This window comes from Anabrus simplex, chromosome 2, assembly GCF_040414725.1.
Source record: "Anabrus simplex isolate iqAnaSimp1 chromosome 2, ASM4041472v1, whole genome shotgun sequence".
NCBI lineage: Eukaryota > Metazoa > Arthropoda > Insecta > Orthoptera > Tettigoniidae > Anabrus > Anabrus simplex.
Genome location: NC_090266.1, coordinates 55,326,292 through 55,344,625, shown reverse-complemented (window position 1 = coordinate 55,344,625; position 18,334 = coordinate 55,326,292). Strand labels below are relative to the sequence as shown.

Sequence of the window (18,334 nt, the reverse complement as noted above, 5' to 3'; positions counted from 1 at the left end):
CATCCAAAGTATATTCAAATTCAGTTTTAAAGCTCCTGTTTGTAAAAGTTGTAACAGTTGATTTGCCTCCATTAACCTTCATATTATTTTCTTCAACCCATTGTTGGATACTTTCAAGGTCCCTTTGTAATTCTGAACAATCCTCAATGTTGTTTATTTCCCTATAAACAATTATGTCATCTGCATACAATCTTATTTTTGATGTTATATTGTTCCCTAAGTCATTTGCGTATATTATGAAAAGTAATGGACCGATTATACTACCCTGTGCAATTCCCTTCCAAACTTTCTCTTCCTGAGATACATTATTTCCTACTTTGACTTTCTGAACCCTTGAATTTAGAAATGCTTTTATCCAACATGTAACCCTTATGTCCAATCCTATTCCCTCCAATTTCTTTAATAATATTCCATGTTCCACTCTATCAAAGGCTTTGGAAAGATCTATGGCTATGCAATCTAACTGGCCTCCTGAATCCAACTGATCTGATATGTCCTGCTGAAATCCCACCAGTTGTGCCTCACAAGAAAATTTCTTTCTAAATCCATACTGGCTCCTCATGAACCAATTTTTATCATCACATATCCCTCTGATGTACTTTGATATTAAACTCTCCAGAATTTTACAAACTATACTGGTCAGGCTGATTGGTCTGTAGTTCTCTGGTTTCCTTTTATCACCCTTTCCTTTATAAATTGGTATTATTATACATTCCTTCCATTCCTTTGGTATTACACTATTATTTATGACGTAGTCAAAGAGAAATTTTAAATAAGGCACTATGTACCACCCCATTGTCTTTAATACCTCCCCAGTAATTTGATCACTTCCTGCTGCTTTTCCTCGCTGAAGCAGTTGGATTTCTCTGAAAATATCTTCGTTTGTGAATGAGAAGCTTCTTGTTTCCCTCTGTCTCTCTCCCTCTCTATCTTCTGTTTCGGTTTCCAACTCTTGACAATCATCTACTGAATCTCTAAATTCCCTACTAAATAGGTTTGCTTTCTCAGTATCTGTTAAATAGTGTTCACCCCCTTCTCCCACCATTGTAGGAATTTGGATTCCTTTTCCTTTTTGATTCCTGATATATGAATACAGCTTTTTCCATTTCCCTTTGTGGTCATTACCCTCTTGAAGTATGCCATTCATATAATTCTCTTTTGCTTCCTTTTTCACTCTATTCAGTTCCCTCATTAGCTGTTTTCTAGTTTCTCTACTCTCCCTACCCTCTTTGATTTTCCTGTTTACTATTCTACATTTTCTTTTTAATTTTCTTATTTCCCTTGTATAATAAACAGGGTCTGAGGTCATTTTACCCTTCTTAACAGGTACAAATCTCTTCTCTCCTTCCCAAATTATTCCTTTAAATTTAGCCCAAAGTGTATCCACGTTACTCCCTTCACTTATCCAACAACTGAATTGTGATTTAAGGTAAGTCCCAAATTCATCAACTTTAGTTTTTCTGTACAATTTCTTGTCTTGTGTAACCCTCTTATTAAGCCTTTTTGGTACGAGTCCTACATCCATTATTACAGCCTTATGGTCTCCTATTCCTTCAATTACCTCAGTTTTATCAACAATTTCCCATGGTTTAACCAAGAATACATCTAGTAAATTATTGAGATGAGTCGGTTCTTGTACTACTTGTGTAAATCCTCCCTCCCAAATTAACTTATTTGCCAGTTTCTGTTCATGGGCTTCACTTGCAGCTCCTTTCCATTCAACTTCAGGCAAATTTAGATCTCCCCCAATTATTACCATATCATTATTATTGTTTTTACGAGTATAATCTATTATTTTTTCAAAGATTTCCATGTCTCTTTCCTCTCTTCCAGGCCTGTATGTTCCTATAATTCCCACCTCCTTCATATTATCACAAACTAATTTTATCCCTAATATTTCATCCCTTTCATCGGTAAACCATTCATGTGAACAGTAAGTTTCCTTCACCAGAATAAACACCCCCCCTCCCTTTTTATCTCCTCGGTCTCTACGATAGACTGTGTACCCTTCTGGAAATACTTCTCTATTACCCACCCCTTCTTTCAACCACGATTCCACTCCTATCACCACATCAGTCTCATAAGATTCCATCAATGTAGCGAATTTTAATTGTTTATTTACTACACTTTGACAGTTTACCAAGAGCAATCTCAGACCCCCTTCCTCCCTAAAACTTGACTGTTGCAATTGGGTAACTTGAAATTCCTTACTATCCTGAGTTTCTTTTTCTAGTTGACTGAGCCAGCTTGAAGTACAGCTGGCTCTTTCTACTAGTTTTCCTGGTCAGTATTATAACTCAAGGGAGTTGCCTGTTTTACAGTACATATCTTAAGATTAATAAAATCTAGAACAATATTTGCTATCTTTCGTTTACCTGAATTGTTTAGATGGAGGCCATGTTTTGTATAACAGTATCTCTCAAAACTGCTGCATTCAATAACCTGAGTATTCCGAAAATGTTTACAAATTTTAACAATATCTGTATTGACCTTGTCCACTTCAATGTTCACACACGAGTCTCTACTCAAATCATGCCTGTGGGGCACGTTCACTACAAAATAAATAAATCCCAGGCCGAGAGGATGTTGTGAAACCTACCCCAGAATGTTGTCTCCACTGAGATTAACAAACACAATGAACAGCAGAATTAGAATTCTCAGAAATTGTGACGAAGGGGGAAAGAGAGAGGCGAGAATTGTTGACAAGTTAGGGGACACATTCCTCGCCTCGAGCGAAATAGGTAGTGGCAAGAGCGCAAAGAGCCGGGTGCAGATTTCTTAGAAATGATGGCAGGGTATCTCCATGTTGAACGCGAGGTTGGCACTTGAAGAAAAAAATATGAGCTTTCCCGGTCCCGTGGTTTATGCGGACCAATAGAAAAATTCATCGACCAGTCGCAGGTACGCCAACTTCGTATTGTTAGAAGCATGAGAAACCTGAACTCCACGGATTAAATTTATAAACGTAAGTGAGTTATAAATTCGGAATAAGGTGGAATTTATAAGCCTAACCAAGTAATAAAAGTTATTGAAAGTCACTAGAGTAGAACGCAGCCCGGAAGGCGGTTTGAAGAGGGTTGCGCAGTAACATTCGCGCGTTTTGTAGTATGATGTGTTTACGTGTTTCCGCTGAGCCAATAGAATCATTTCAGTAAGAAGTGCCTGTTTATGCGGGTCACAAGTGAATGTTTCGAGTTTTATTTGCAAATATCATAACCAACGAATTTAGGGAACTATTTGCATGTGTACGATAGATCCAGGAAGAGCAAAAAGACAAGTATTCCGTCGACAGGCGAGGGAAATAGTATTTAAAGTGTATTTGTATTTTGTAAGCATGCAGCATCATTCGTTCATAGGCGGAGAAGTGAGGAACGCCATGTTGCCATGCTTCAAAAGAAGACAGCACTCACGTGTGGTATCGGCCTGCGAACAGTACAGAGGATAAAACAAGCTTCGGATATAAAAATAATGCGGTGTTCAGGTCGCCAGAGAAGAACCCTTAGAGGAAGAAGCCAGTGACGGTCCTCGATGATTTCAATAAAAATGTTCAGCGTACAACAATATTTGATATGTATAAAAACGGCGAATATCCTACAGCATTGAAACTGGACCGTCCATTTACCTTCCTTAATATCTCGAAAATTTTCCTCAACACTTTCGCGGGGTTTGATGGTAAAAATTAATTTGGACTTTTAGGAAACGTTTAACCCCACGAAAAATATAGGTCATCGCTTTGGAATTCAAGATATAACTGGATGAAAAAATGTTTACACATTCATGCTGTTATGCTCTCTGCACTTCGCCTTCATTTCTCTCAACTTCCATTTAACTTCTTTAATATCTCGAAAATTTCCCTCAACACTTTCTCGGGGTTTGATGTTAAAAATTAATTTGGAATTTCAGGAAACTTTTAAGCCCACAAAAAATATAGGTCATCGCTTTGGAATTAAAGATATAACTGGATGAAAAAATGTTTACACATACATGCTGCTATGAGTAGCCAAATTGGCATCACCGCACCTCATACTTCTGTCTCTGTCTGCACAACGGAACCGCGTTCCGGGCTGCGTTCTACTCTAACTGAGGGAGATTGATTGGCGTAATTCTGAGAATTAATGGACGCTATTCGCTGATTGGCTGGAGGCAAGGGACGCCACAATATAGCGCGAAATCCCAGGCCGGGATACGGCAGCTAAATTCGCAAATATATCAGTTACCAGTGAACGATATTAGTTGAAAATTGGTATAGAGCCTTTGAGAACATAATTACATCATTGAATCCCATATTTAAGCCAAGGGCCAAACCGCAAATTGTCGTATGAAGATATCGGGGCTGCGCGTCCTAAGATGACCTCCCGTGAACTCGGAAGAGAGGGGATACAAGTATAAATATGAGGTCGTGGACAAGGACTGAATACTACTTTTGACAAAGTGTTCGGGCTGATACCATGCCTGGGGTGCGTGACAACTTCTGATATTGTGTTCGATCCGTGATTACGCCAGGGGTGCGTGTGTGTACTTACACGGGGAGTAGGGTTCGAAGTATTATATTGTTACATAGTTCAGTGATTCATAACGTGATGTAGCTCATATTACAGTCTTGAGCAGTATACTAGTATGAAGTGTTTCAAATAATTACAGGACTCAGTAAAGCATAACTTACGGAGTGTGAGATTCTACCAACAGATTAGGAAGTATGTTACGTGAGAACGGTCACGAGTGTTCGATGTATTTCACCTAGTAATAGTCTATTATAAACTGATACCTGGTCAGCTACGCGAACCTGAGACGGGAAAATCAAGTGCGCGCCGGGCCGTTTGAATGTGATATCGAGGTGTCACTAGTTCCTTAGTGCCGGGGAGGAATGAAGAATATGTGTATGAATTAGGCGGGTCAGATAAAGGCCAGAAGTGTAAAGTTTCAGTTCAATATTAGTGTGTGTAAATTTGTTAAAATGTTAAAATTTTAAATCTTGAAAATTAATATGTGTAAATCTGCAAAGTGCATTGGATTGCTTCTTCAAGCTGGCATGAAAACCAGTAGGATGCAGGGCTAAGACTGGACGGGGCCTGTGCTCCTCGTTTCTCGTGAGCCGTTTCTGGCTCGTATAAATTCAAAGATAGATAGACAAAGGGACAAATTAAAATGTACATAATTAGATCAAGCACTCATCATAATTTTGATTATTAAATAGAGTAGAGTAGGGTTTATTTGTTCATTCAAGTGCTTGAGTTGTTTGATATGATATGGAGCACGTTTCACGTAAAGATAATGTTAATATTCATTTAGAAGTGCTTCCAAAGTGTTTTTCCATTATCGGAAATTTTATAGATATTAAGGCATATTGTTAAGATAATCCAGAGGTAAGGTTGCCAAGTGATTTAAATTGTTGTGGGACGGAATGCAATCCATTGATTTGTTTGTAAATATCGCGAAGTTCGCCAGTGGACAAAATAATAATAATCTGTACAAGTGTCGAAGTATTACATTAATATTGGGTAATGTGTAAAGGCGTGTTTAATAATAATCTTTGAGAATAAAGGCACGGGCCTAGTTGGATAGAATGATTGCAAATTAAAGTAATTTAAATGTGGAGATAATATGTGGCATGAATATTTTATTTGGGCAGTGAATCCGATTTTAACACTAATTGTTGATTTAACGTTTTTGGACTCCATAATAATCATAAATAAATTTTGGTAGAAACGAGATAGGCACTTTGATAATATGGTCACGCTATGTTTGAGGCCCAGAGTGATTTGAGCCAAAAGTTGAGATTTGGAGTTTTGTGGGACAGAAATCTGGCCCGAAATGAAAGTGAATTGTACTGATGTTGATGAAGAAATAGATAGATCTTAAGGCCTACATAGAGGTTGTATTTCTATACCGGTGATATGAGTGGCAGGAGAGAGTCCACGCACCGAGGGTTAATTAATGAAAATGTTTTGAAGAGTTCCGATGGATAAATGGACTTCAAAATGGAAAAGGAAGGAATAATTTAACACTTGCAGAGATTGGAGGTATTTGCTCAACTGCGAGGTGTTATAGGATTTGAGAATCGTCTTAGGAGCATATGGTCTCCATGAATTAACGACAGTACGAAAATAAGGTTGCGGGTTCGAACACTATTATGTCCCGACTGATGTGAATTCGGATCTTGGAGATTTCTGTTTGGGAGAGAACGTATGTGACTAAATTATAAAGATGGGGAATAAAACTAAAAATTCTCGAAAGAATAATAATATTAATAATAATAATAATAATATTCCAAGTAAATCCTGTCTGGATTGATTAGTGCCAAAATAAATCGGAATTGTAAAAGGGGTTATGCGGTAAACATATAGAGAGTGGACTACCGTGTAACAAGCTAAATTAATAATAATAATAATAATATTCCAAGTAAATCCTGTCTGGATTGATTAGTGCCAAAATAAATCGGAATTGTAAAAGGGGTTATGCGGTAAACATATATAGAGTGGACTACCGTGTAACAAGCGAAATTAATTTTTTTTAATTAATAATAATAATATTCCAAGTAAATCATGTCTGGGTTGATTAGTGCCAAAATAAATCGGAATTGTAAAAGGGGTTATGCGGTAAACATATATAGAGTGGACTGCCGTGTAACAAGCGAAATTAATTTTTTAAAATAATAATAATAATAATAATAATAATAATAATAATAATAATGGTTCATGTTTGTGGGTTACTGTAGTCACGTCCTAGTTCGTGAACTATGGGCAACGGCTGAGTGGCCTAGTAAGTGGTCCTGAGAGTCGGGATACCAGTTACTATGGAATGGGAGTGGGCATCTCGGACATATTCTGAGTCCTGGCCCTCCTTGTGCTCAGGCGGCTAGGACTACACAATCCACCTGTGGTCCATAACCCGTTAGAGGAGAGATCCTCACTTGGACTATGTGTAAGTAGGGTAGCATACTGCTTCATGAATCTACCGAGCTCAGAACATTTTAAGCAAGCCTCGGACCTATGGGAGTAACGGAGTCCCACTCCCATTTGACAGGCGAGGGACTCCTTGGAAACAACTTGGCGAACGAAATGGAATTCGATGGGGAGCTATCAATATTAATGGGGCTTACTGAAGAAAGATAGTAGAACTGGCTGAGTCAGCAAAGAGGATGCATCTGGATGTGCTAGGAGTAAGTGATATTCGGGTAAGGGGAGATAACGAGGAAGATATAGGAGATTATAAAGTGTACTGGACGGGTGTTAGAAAGGGAAGGGCAGAGTCTGGGGTAGCTCTCTTTATCAGGAATACCATTGCACGCAACATAGTTTCTGTTAGGCACGTAAATGAGCGAATAATGTGGGTAGATTTGTCAGTTGGAGGAATTAGGACAAGAATTGTCTCCATGTATTCACCATGTGAGGGTGCAGATGAGGATGAAGTTGGTAAGTTTTATGAAGCATTGAGTGACATCATGGTCAGGGTCAACAGCAAGGATAGAATAGTGCTAATGGGCGATTTCAATGCGAGAGTTGGGAATAGAACTGAAGGATACGAAAGGGTGATTGGTAAATGTGGGGAAGATATGGAAGCTAATGGGAATGGGAAGCGTTTGCTGGACTTCTGTGCTGGTATGGGTTTAGCAGTTACGAATACATTCTTCAAGCATAAGGCTATTCACCGCTACACATGGGAGGCTAGGGGTACCAGATCCATAATAGACTATATCTTAACAGACTTCAAATTCAGGAAATCTGTTAGGAATGTACGAGTTTTCCGCGGATTTTTCGATGATACAGACCACTATCTGATTTGTAGTGAACTAAGTATCTCCAGGACTAGGGTACAGAAAGTGAAATCTGTCTGCAAACGAATAAGGGTAGAAAATCTCCAGGACGAGCAAATTAGACGGAAGTACATGGATATGATTAGTGAGAAGTTTCGAACAGTAGATAGTAAGCAGGTTCAGGATATAGAAAGTGAATGGGTGGCATACAGGGATGCTGTAGTAGCAACAGCAAGGGAATGCCTAAGAACAACTGTGTGTAAAGATGGGAAAAGGCGAACACCTTGGTGGCATGATGAAGTGAGAGCAGCTTGTAAATGTAAAAAGAAGGCTTATCAGAAATGGCTCCAAACAAGGGCCGAGGCAGACAGGGATTTGTACATAGATGAAAGAAACAGAGCGAAACAAATAATTGTTGAATCCAAAAAGAAGTCCTGGGAAGATTTTGGTAACAACTTGGAAAGGCTAGGTCAAGCAGCAGGGAAACCTTTCTGGACAGTAATAAAGAATCTTAGGAAGGGAGGGAAAAAGGAAATGAACAGTGTTTTGAGTAATTCAGGTGAACTCATAATAGATCCCAGGGAATCACTGGAGAGGTGGAGGGAATATTTTGAACATCTTCTCAATGTAAAAGGAAATCATCCTGGTGGTGTTGTGAACAGCCAAGCAAATGGGGAGGAGGAAAATGATGTTGGTGAAATTATGCTTGAGGAAGTGGAAAGGATGATAAATAAACTCCATTGCCATAAGGCAGCAGGAATAGATGAAATTCGACCTGAAATGGTGAAGTATAGTGGGAAGGCAGGGATGAAATGGCTTCATAGAGTAGTAAACTTAGCATGCAGTGTTGGTAAGGTACCTTCAGATTGGGCAAAAGCAGTAATTGCACCTATCTATAAGCAAGGGAACAGGAAGGATTGCAACAACTATCGAGGTATCTCATTGATTAGTATACCAGTCAAAGTATTCACTGGCATCTTGGAAGGGAGGGTGCGATCAGTCGTTGAGAGGAAGCTGGATGAAAACCAGTGTGGTTACAGACCACAGAGAGGCTGTCAGGATCAGATCTTCAGTATGCACCAGGTAATTGAAAAATGCTACAAGAGGAATAGGCAGTTGTGTTTATGTTTTGTAGATCTAGAGAAAGCTTATGACAGGGTACCTAGGGAAAAGATGTTCGCCATACTGGGGGACTATGGAATTAAAGGTAGATTATTAAAATCAATCAAAGGCATTTATGTTGACAATTGGGCTTCAGTGAGAATTGATGGTAGAATGAGTTCTTGGTTCAGGGTACTTACAGGGGTTAGACAAGGCCGTAATCTTTCACCTTTGCTGTTCGTAGTTTACATGGATCATCTGCTAAAAGGTATAAAATGGCAGGGAGGGATTCAATTAGGTGGAAATGTAGTAAGCAGTCTGGCCTATGCTGATGATTTGGTCCTAATGGCAGATTGTGCCGAAAGCCTACAGTCTAATATCTGGGAACTAGAAAATAGGTGCAATGAGTATAGTATGAAAATTAGCCTCTCGAAGACTAAAGTGATGTCAGTAGGTAAGAAATTCAACAGAATTGAATGTCAGATTGGTGATACAAAACTAGAACTGGTCGATAATTTCAAGTATTTAGGTTGTGTGTTCTCCCAGGAGGGTAATATAGTAAGTGAGATTGAATCAAGGTGTCGTAAAGCTAATGCAGTGAGCTCGCACTTGCGATCAACAGTATTCTGTAAGAAGGAAGTCAGCTCCCAGACAAAACTATCTTTACATCGGTCTGTTTTCAGACCAACTTGGCTTTACGGGAGCAAAAGCTGGGTGGACTCAGGATATCTTATTCATAAGTTAGAAGTAACAGACATGAAAGTAGCAAGAATGATTGCTGGTACAAACAGGTGGGAACAATGACAGGAGGGTACTCGGAATGAGGAGATAAAGGCTAATTTAGGAATGAACTCGATGGATGAAGCTGTACGCATAAACCAGCTTCGGTGGTGGTGTCATGTGAGGCGAATGGAGGAGGATAGGTTACCTAGGAGAATAATGGACTCTGCTATGGAGGGTAAAAGAAGTAGAGGTAGACCAAGACGACGATGGTTAGACTCGGTTTCTAACAATTTAAAGATAAGAGGTATAGAACTAAATGAGGCCACAACGCTAGTTGCAAATCGAGGATTGTGGCGACGTTTAGTAAATTCACAGAGGCTTGCAGACTGAATGCTGAAAGGCATAACAGTCTATAATGATAATGTATGTATGTATAATAATAATAATAATAATAATAATAATAATAATAATAATAATAATAATAATATTTGAAGAATCAGAAGAAGAATTTTTTATTTTTATTTATGAACACAATAATGATGGTGGGAATTGAATTGAAAATATTGAAATCTTCAAACCACTTTAATAATAATAATATTTGAAGTACCAAAAAAAAAGGAAGCTACTTTTTTAATTTCAGATGAGAATAATAAGAGCGAGAAGTTGAAGTATTATAGCAAGGATGATTACGGGTTACGATAATCACGATCTCCACTATTAATAATAATGTTAATAATAATAATAATAATAATAATAATAATAATAATAATAATAATAATAATAATTTAAAATTTTTTTTATTATTTTTATTTTATTTTATTATTTCGGATGCTGATGATGAATGATATCACGGAAGTCAGCTGGCGAATTAACGTAATAATGTCACGTTGTTGTGAATAATAAGTTAAGTTAATAGTTGTAAAATGAAGGCAAATCCCTACATCTGGACCATTAGGTTAGAGTCACTTTGTCGTTTCCTTCAACTAACGATTAGCATATCTTGGTTAGGAACCCGGGGAGAGTTTGTAGTTTCCCGGGTTGGTCTCATCTCAATCAAAGTGGAGGCGATAACATGGTCCATGTGATCGCGCCCACTTAGCCAACAGGTAATTGGTCCATGACCAAATATGGTCATGGTGTTAACGAAGGTAAATCTGATACCTTCAGATATCAACGGTTCCACCACCCAAATGGAAGGGTGGTCAAAAGTGATAAATATTATGTAATCATTTTCAGGAATAATTTGCCAAATTACTGGCAAATCAAGGGTCAACAGATTTTGTTATGTGTAAAAATTATTTTGTTTACTTAAATAAAATGCTCCTTCAGCATTTGCAAGGAAACAGTTCCAGGTTCTTGTTCTTGTAGAATAGTAAACCCTCGGTGACCGTTTAAATATCCGTCCCCATTCCTAGGACGGAGCCTTCATAATTTCCCTTTGATCTGAATATACATATAATTTGTGTGTTTTATGATGAGCCTTAAAATTAAAGATTAGAGTGTCCCGTTCATACTGATTGGATGGCGCCCTTACATTTAGTTTGAGATCTTATATCTAAAAATATTTTTTATTATTGTGTATTAGTTGCTACGCTTCAAAATGAACATCAAGTGGGAGAACTATGTCTCCAATGTTGAAGTTCTTGAGAAAGCATGTGTTAAGAGTGGAGAAGCTTTGATTGTTGGCCATTGCCTTAAATGGGCCGGGCATGTGCACTGTAAGAATGACTACCGCACCAGATTCTCTATGGGGAACTTGGCTCCGGTTCGAGACCACTGGGTACCCCCATGAGATGCATCAAAGACCAACTGAAACAACCCTTAAAGATGACAGAAATAAACCCACAAACCTGGGAAGTACTTGCCACAGACTGTTTACTTTAGTGGCAAAGTGTCTATGCCTCAGTTCAACACTTCGAACAATAACGCCACAGAGATTAAGAAATTAAGTGACAGGAATGCAAACTTCACGAAACCCAGCCAAGATCTCCCCCCATCCCTCAGCTGTATGGTGTGTGGACGTATTTTCTATGCAAGAATTGGCTTGTGCAGTCACACAGACTTTTTCCTCGTTTCAAGACAAGTTTTTATTGATTGACAAACTCTTTTTATTTTGAAATGCATACTTAGCCATAGCTTTCCTCATTTTAAACTCCCTCATGCTTTGCTTACCTTTAGTGATACTTCCAAGGTAACAGAACTCTGAAATTTCATCTTTTTTTTCCAAGTTGTACAGCTGCTTCCTGTCCATGATTTCCTTTGCTTGCCATCACTGCCTTAGTCTTTTCAGTGTTAATTTTCATCTTTAATTTGCCTAATACCTCCTTTTTCCCCATAATTTTTAGCATCTTATTCATGTTCTTTTCTGTTTCTGCAACTAATTGCTACGATGTCTGCAAATCTTACACTGTGTAATTGTTTTCCATTTCTGCCCTTGACTAAAGGATTCCTCATTTTTAATTAAAGTTTTGTAAACTGGATCCGGTATCTCTGGAATTGTAAAACTAGGGGCTTGAAGACCAGAATCTGTAAAATTCACTTATCTTGGATTTTCCTAGTCATATTTCAAGATTGCTTTTGTACCTGACATGTTGTTATTTGTTGAGTTGTTGTTGTTTTGAAGAAATATATCCTTCAGTTCAAGATTTAAATTTATTTTTGATAGTGTAGATAGACCCATTCACCCCGGCACCTTCTTTAACCTCTTTCTGCTCCACGGGTATCTCCGTAACTGCCATGACATCAAAATGCTGGAACGTTTTCACCAGCAAAAACTATGCTCCAACATGAACATCAAATGGGAGAACTATGTTTCCAATGTTGAAGTTCTCGAGAAAGCATGTGCTGCTGCTTCCTGTCCATGATTTCCTTTGCTTACCATCTCTTGCCTTAGTTTTTCAGTGTTAATTTTGAGCTTTAATTTGCCTAAAACGTCTTTTCCCCCCATAATTAGAAACCTATCCTAAGTCAGTAAATGTGACATAAGTTTTTCTGGTAAGTTCATTCTCTTTTCAAGAATCAAGCATAGTGATATAAAGTTGCCTCCCTATGCCTTTGCCACCTTTGAAGCCAAACTGATCATCATCCGAATACTGCTCAACCCCTTCCTTTTATTCTATTCTCAGAGATGTTCAGCAGTATTTTTGAAGCTTGATAAAGAAGAGAGATTGTTCTATAACTAGTACAATCCATGGCATTTCCTTTCTTTAGTAGCATAACCGTCCTTCTCTGAACGAAGTCTTGTGGTATTACTCCTCTTTCATAACATAATGTAACTATTTCAGGAAGTTGCTGTTTCATTCCTGTACCCATATGTTTCAAGAGTTCTGCAAGGGTATTGTTTGTACCAGTTGCTTTGTTGTCATGGAAGTTTAAGAGCACATCATCATTCTCATCCTGGGCCGATGACCTATATGTTAGGCCCCTTTAAGTAAGCAAGCACAAGCAAGCATCAAACTCTTCCTTAGATAATTGGAGCTTTTCCAGTTTTTGTGAACTAGACTTTTGTCTTCCAAGTAGTCTTCCATGTTGTCTAGGTATTCTCCACTGTATAGGACATCCTTCCAGTTCTGTCAAAGTTATCAGTCACTAATCGAGCCCGGTGGTACAAACATGTTGGCAAAATGTAGCAGATCCTGAATTCCACCTACCAAAGAAGCATCAACACTACACCTTTTGGGCTTCTGATGGGGGTGAAAATGAAGACAAAAGAAGAAGCAGAAATTCAAGGATTATTGAAGGAAGAAATTAGATCTCAGTTCTACGATTCATGTGAATATCTACGTGATCAGACAAAACAGAACATTCTTAAGTACAAGAGAATAAGAAGAGTTTCTATTCGAACAGACTTGAACTATTGAAATACGGTGCCGGCAACCTTGTAGGGGTACCATGAGGGACCAGCACGAACCTTCAGCTGTGCCGAGATGGTGAAGCCATGGACCAGCTTCAGTAATGATGGTTCATCCGGGCTAGTTGAATAACAGGATGGCTGAGTTGTGATGTTGGTGTTGGCAGTATGGAAAAGAAACAAAACAATAGAAGACGAGGACAAGAAGCAAGGAGAAGATGCTGATATAGACTCTTTGGATGATGTGTTTGGTGCTTGTATTTTGTCAATGTCAATTTGTTATTTTTGTATTATTCTTCTTCCAAATGAGCCTCCGTGGCTCAGACGGCAGCGCGTCGGCCTCTCACCGCTGGATGCTATGGTTCAAATCCTGGTCACTCCATGTGAGATTTGTGCTGGACAAAGTGGAGGCGGGACAGGTTTTTCTCTGGGTACTCCGGTTTTCCCTGTAGCAGGGGGAGAGGTGATACTCCCACGAGGCGCGTCCCAGGTGGTGGATAGGGGGGTCCTAACCAGCTTGCCGGCGGACTTGAGGGAAATAAAATACCTCTCGCAGACCAAACACACACCCCCTGTGGGTGGGGGATTCAGACGAAGAATTCACCCATGATATCCCCTGCCTGTCGTAAGAGGCAACTAAAAGGGGCGACCAAGGGATGATCCAATTAGAACCATGAAACTACTTGTAATTAGTACCATCACGCAGGGAACACCATGGTTTGCATTTACTTGCGCGTAGTACCACTATGTTAGGTACACAATAGGTTTGTGATTAGTAGCGACAGTGTGTGAATCAGGATGGGATCCTGCAGTACCTGTGATTTGTACCCCTATATGAGCAACACCATGGGATTAGCGACACCATGGTTCTGCCTTACCAATGCTCAGTTCCCAATATGTGAGGAATTCCACGGGATAGTACGGGTCCCTGTTGTTAGTCCACTTATGTGAGGAAAGCCATAGGTTTGCGTTGCCTTTATAGGTTTGCGTTGCCTGCAAATAGCGCCGCAATGTGCGAAACACCATAGGTCTGTGTTACATGTGCGCATTACACTACCTGTGAATAGTACCATAATGTGTGGAATACTGCGAGTCTCCACTACTTTTGATTAGTACCGCAACATTACACATTGCATGGTTCTACTTTCCTAGCGATAAATACCATTATGAGGGGCTGATGACCTGGATTTTGGACCCGTTTCGACTATACGCACAATCGATTCAGCATCGTACTATAGAAGCAGTCCCTTGGTCGGTAATATGATTGTTTTGTGCCAGCGTCTGCGCATGTGAGGCACTGTGGGTCAGATCCACTGATCGTTTTAAATTCATCTCCATCCATTCATTCTTCATCCTCATGCTTTGAGTTCTGGTCAGTGGAGGATTTTGGAATTTTAAGTTGTCATTTCATTTCGACTCATTTCGTACCATTAGGGGCTGATGACCTTGATGTTAGGCCCCTTTAAACAACAAACATCAATCAACATCAAACAACACATCGTACTAATAGCCTATATCTGCTTCATTCATTCCATCCCTGACCCAGTCAATGACTGGAAAACAGGTTGTCGGTTTTCGTTTTCCTCTTCCAAATATATGTAATTTCCTGCAATAGTAATAATAATAATAATAATAATAATAATAATAATAATAATAATAATAATAATAATAATAATAATAATAATAATTGTTGTAGTTATTATAAGATTAAAGATTTGTTTGTTTAGGGATAACACAAATTGAAGATTTAAAGAATTGTAAATAGGAAATCTGAATGTAAAACTTCAATGAAAAATAAATCAGAATAATCCACTTGTGTTAGTGATCTGTGTGAGATGGTTTAATTAATTTGAAAAATCTACTTCTATTGTTGTACATTGTTTGTGTTACTTTACTTTTTTTGAACAGTTTATATTAACGAGTGTATTCTTTTGGTAATTTTCAGATTCAGAGGCTGGATTCTATTCGGCAAACGTTCCAAATTTTGTGGGCAGAGGAGCACCTCAGAATATTTACAAAAGGGCTATCTGCTCGGATGGTACAGTCAGCATGCTTTAGCTTTGCTATCATCTTAGGTTATGAGAGCATTAAACGTGTAAGCATTAAGGAGGAATATCGGTCAAAGATTCGATGGTAACTGACAATTTGTATGACAGTTAGAGGATTCCTCTTTTGCTTTTGGTACCTTAATTTTGTATAAGCAGGTCTTATATGACACAAGATATTTATAGGGAATATAACTTGAGTTTAAATTTAAAAACTAATGGGCACTGTACCATTATATGTAACTTGGTTACCTATCTCATAATGTAATTTTTATTTATGTGTAATATTCACAAAGCCATCACGAAAAACTACCTCTTAATGTTAACCAACCAGGTAGCCAGCTGTAGGCTCAACACTGTCGGATAGGCAACATTAACGAACCTGATGGAGTTTCTTCAATCAGATAATGATAATGCTAGCTAGAAGTGATAACATACATGAATGGGTGCACAGCAAGAATATTGACTAGGAAGTAGAGAGGAAGTGCAAGTTGCTTCTCAGTGTGTACTAGTTTACTCTGATGCTTCTTATTGTCTGAACTAAATGTGCTACAGTGGTTGTGTAGCAGCCTCAGTCTCAACTTGCTGAGAGCTACTGCTACTTGATGCATTGTTCTTGGTAACCTCACCTATCTTGTCCATCTCATTACAGAATGTACAAACTTTCTTCAGCTTATGCCAGTTATTTCTGGGGTCACAGGGGCCACCCAGACTCGTTTTGGTCCTGGGTTTAAGGCCAGATGCCCTTCCTGATGTCACATGATTTTTCTGATGAAAGTCTGAACCCAGGATCGATGAGGAGATCAGCAGTTAAGCAACTGACCGAATCATGCCCCCTCATTAAAACCATTTTCTTTGCATCGCACCGACACAGATAGGTCTTATGGCGATGATGGGATAGGAAAGGGCTAGGAGTGGTAAGGAAGTGACCATGGCCTTAATTACGGTACAGCACCAGCATTTGACTGTTGTGAAACTGGCACACCGCAGAAAATCATATTCAGTGCTGCCGACAGTGGGGTTGAACCCCCTATCTCCCGAATACTGGATACTGGCCGCACTTAAGCTACTGCAGCTATCGAGCTCGGTATATACTGAATTGAAGGTTTATTTGGAGTAATAACAATGATAATTCATTATGTTACCTATTGGAGCATGGTTAATTAAACCTTAAGAGTTTAAGTAGTATAATTTGATTGCGAGCTCTTTTATTACCTTCACCAATGTCTCTCCTAGTATGATTGATGTTGGTCAAGAAAGCTAGCGTTTCAGCAGCAGACATAGAAACAATGAGCTGACTAAATGGTGAAGCTTTTTTATTTTAGCATGCATAGTTTAGTGTCTCATTATTTTCTTGTGTAGTGTTTTGAACAATGGACTAATTCATAATTTATAACTGTTTTCACTGCGATGGAGATATAATGAGTAGAATTGACCGTAAATATATTGTTCATTGTTAATTAGGTGTGAACCTTCTTGAAGGATTCTTTTCCTTAATAATTCACAATATAGGGTAAGATAGAGCAACAACCTGTATGATGTCATATTTAAAACTGGCAAATGCATGTAAAGCAACGTTCATCTGAACAGATACTCAATGTCCATTGAAAAGGATGTGTGCTGGGCGCACATATATTCAACGCTCGTGTGGCTCTGGCCTGAGTATTAACATGTTATTCCTTCTGTATGTTCCAGTCTTGTCCTGTTGTCCAAATGATTCACAGGTAACTAACCTCTCCATGTCTATACCTTTGTCAGCAGTAATGAAAGTAACTCATATCTGTTGTGCAATGTGAAGAAATGGAGTTGATAGTATTCATGATAATGGTTCTGGTTCTTCATATAATGATAATATATTATAATAGTAAAATGATGTATATACTATTATTAACATCAGTTAATGAAAAATGTTTATTTTCATGTGAAGTAATGCATATTTGCTAATTGTTAATTATGCATTAAAGTTGTATTTTTGCTGATTATGGTCTAGGATATATAGCCATGAATAGCCATGAAACTTCTGGTTGCTACTTCTATGGGCACGAGACATCTCGTGGTTTAATAATATTCTACTACAGAATTTGAGAACTTATTTTGTTTGAATGTATTTAGTTTTATTACACTGAGAAATCTTTCAATCTTAGCACAAGAGATTTAACCAATTATCTTTTATAGCCAGGATTTGACTAGAATAGAACATTTGTGTAGTAGGTAATCTTCAATCTGTGATGTTAGCATTAGTCTTCTGTAAATAATAACCACTGTTTTTACTAAATTAAATTGTATATGAAACTGTTATTCTTATTATATTTTGTCCTTTTGCAATGTTGTTAATTAAGGACTTTATATCATTTTACTCACAATATTCATTATTTAAGAGAGAGATTTATTTTAAAAAGGAGTATTCTTTAATATGCTATATTGTGATAATTTGCTTTGATGTTGCTGGCTCAGCTTATGAAATTATCTATTCCAGTTATGTTTATTTGTTTTAAAAATATATTTATATGAATTCTTGTTCAGCTGTCTGTATCCTGTAGGTTATCCATTTAATTGAATGTTAAGAGAATATGTTCTGAAAATGGCATTAAATTTCATCTCTCACAGTCTCCTTTAGTTGAAAGTTAAACTGAGATCCTTATTTTCTCAATTATTCCTCCTTGTGTGCAGCTGGTAATATCCATACCCTGTCCATGTGTAAGGATTTTCTCAGCCTGTATATATTTAGTCCCTGCTTCAGACAGTGTGGCAGTTCACTCTGGAGTATCTTAAGTGGTGGTTGCTGTGGAGAAAGTTCTTGTTAATTGTATGCCATATTCAAAGAGGATTTATTATTTGTATGATCCCTGGAAACCAATGCTG

The 18,334-nt window shown here is 38.2% G+C and overlaps 1 protein-coding gene across 3 annotated transcripts in view; it reads left to right on the top strand.

The window, feature by feature from the left end:
• LOC136863874 (solute carrier family 25 member 44) overlaps nucleotides 1-18,078 on the top strand; it is a 396,581-nt gene extending 378,503 nt beyond the window's left edge. For all 3 annotated transcript variants that reach the window (XM_067140237.2, XM_067140238.2, XM_067140239.2), the window contains one exon: nucleotides 15,373-18,078. In XM_067140237.2, coding sequence (XP_066996338.2) covers nucleotides 15,373-15,564 — 192 coding nt within the window. In that variant the 3' untranslated portion in view covers nucleotides 15,565-18,078. The remainder of the gene's footprint in view (nucleotides 1-15,372) is intronic.
• Nucleotides 18,079-18,334: the final 256 nt, after the last annotated feature.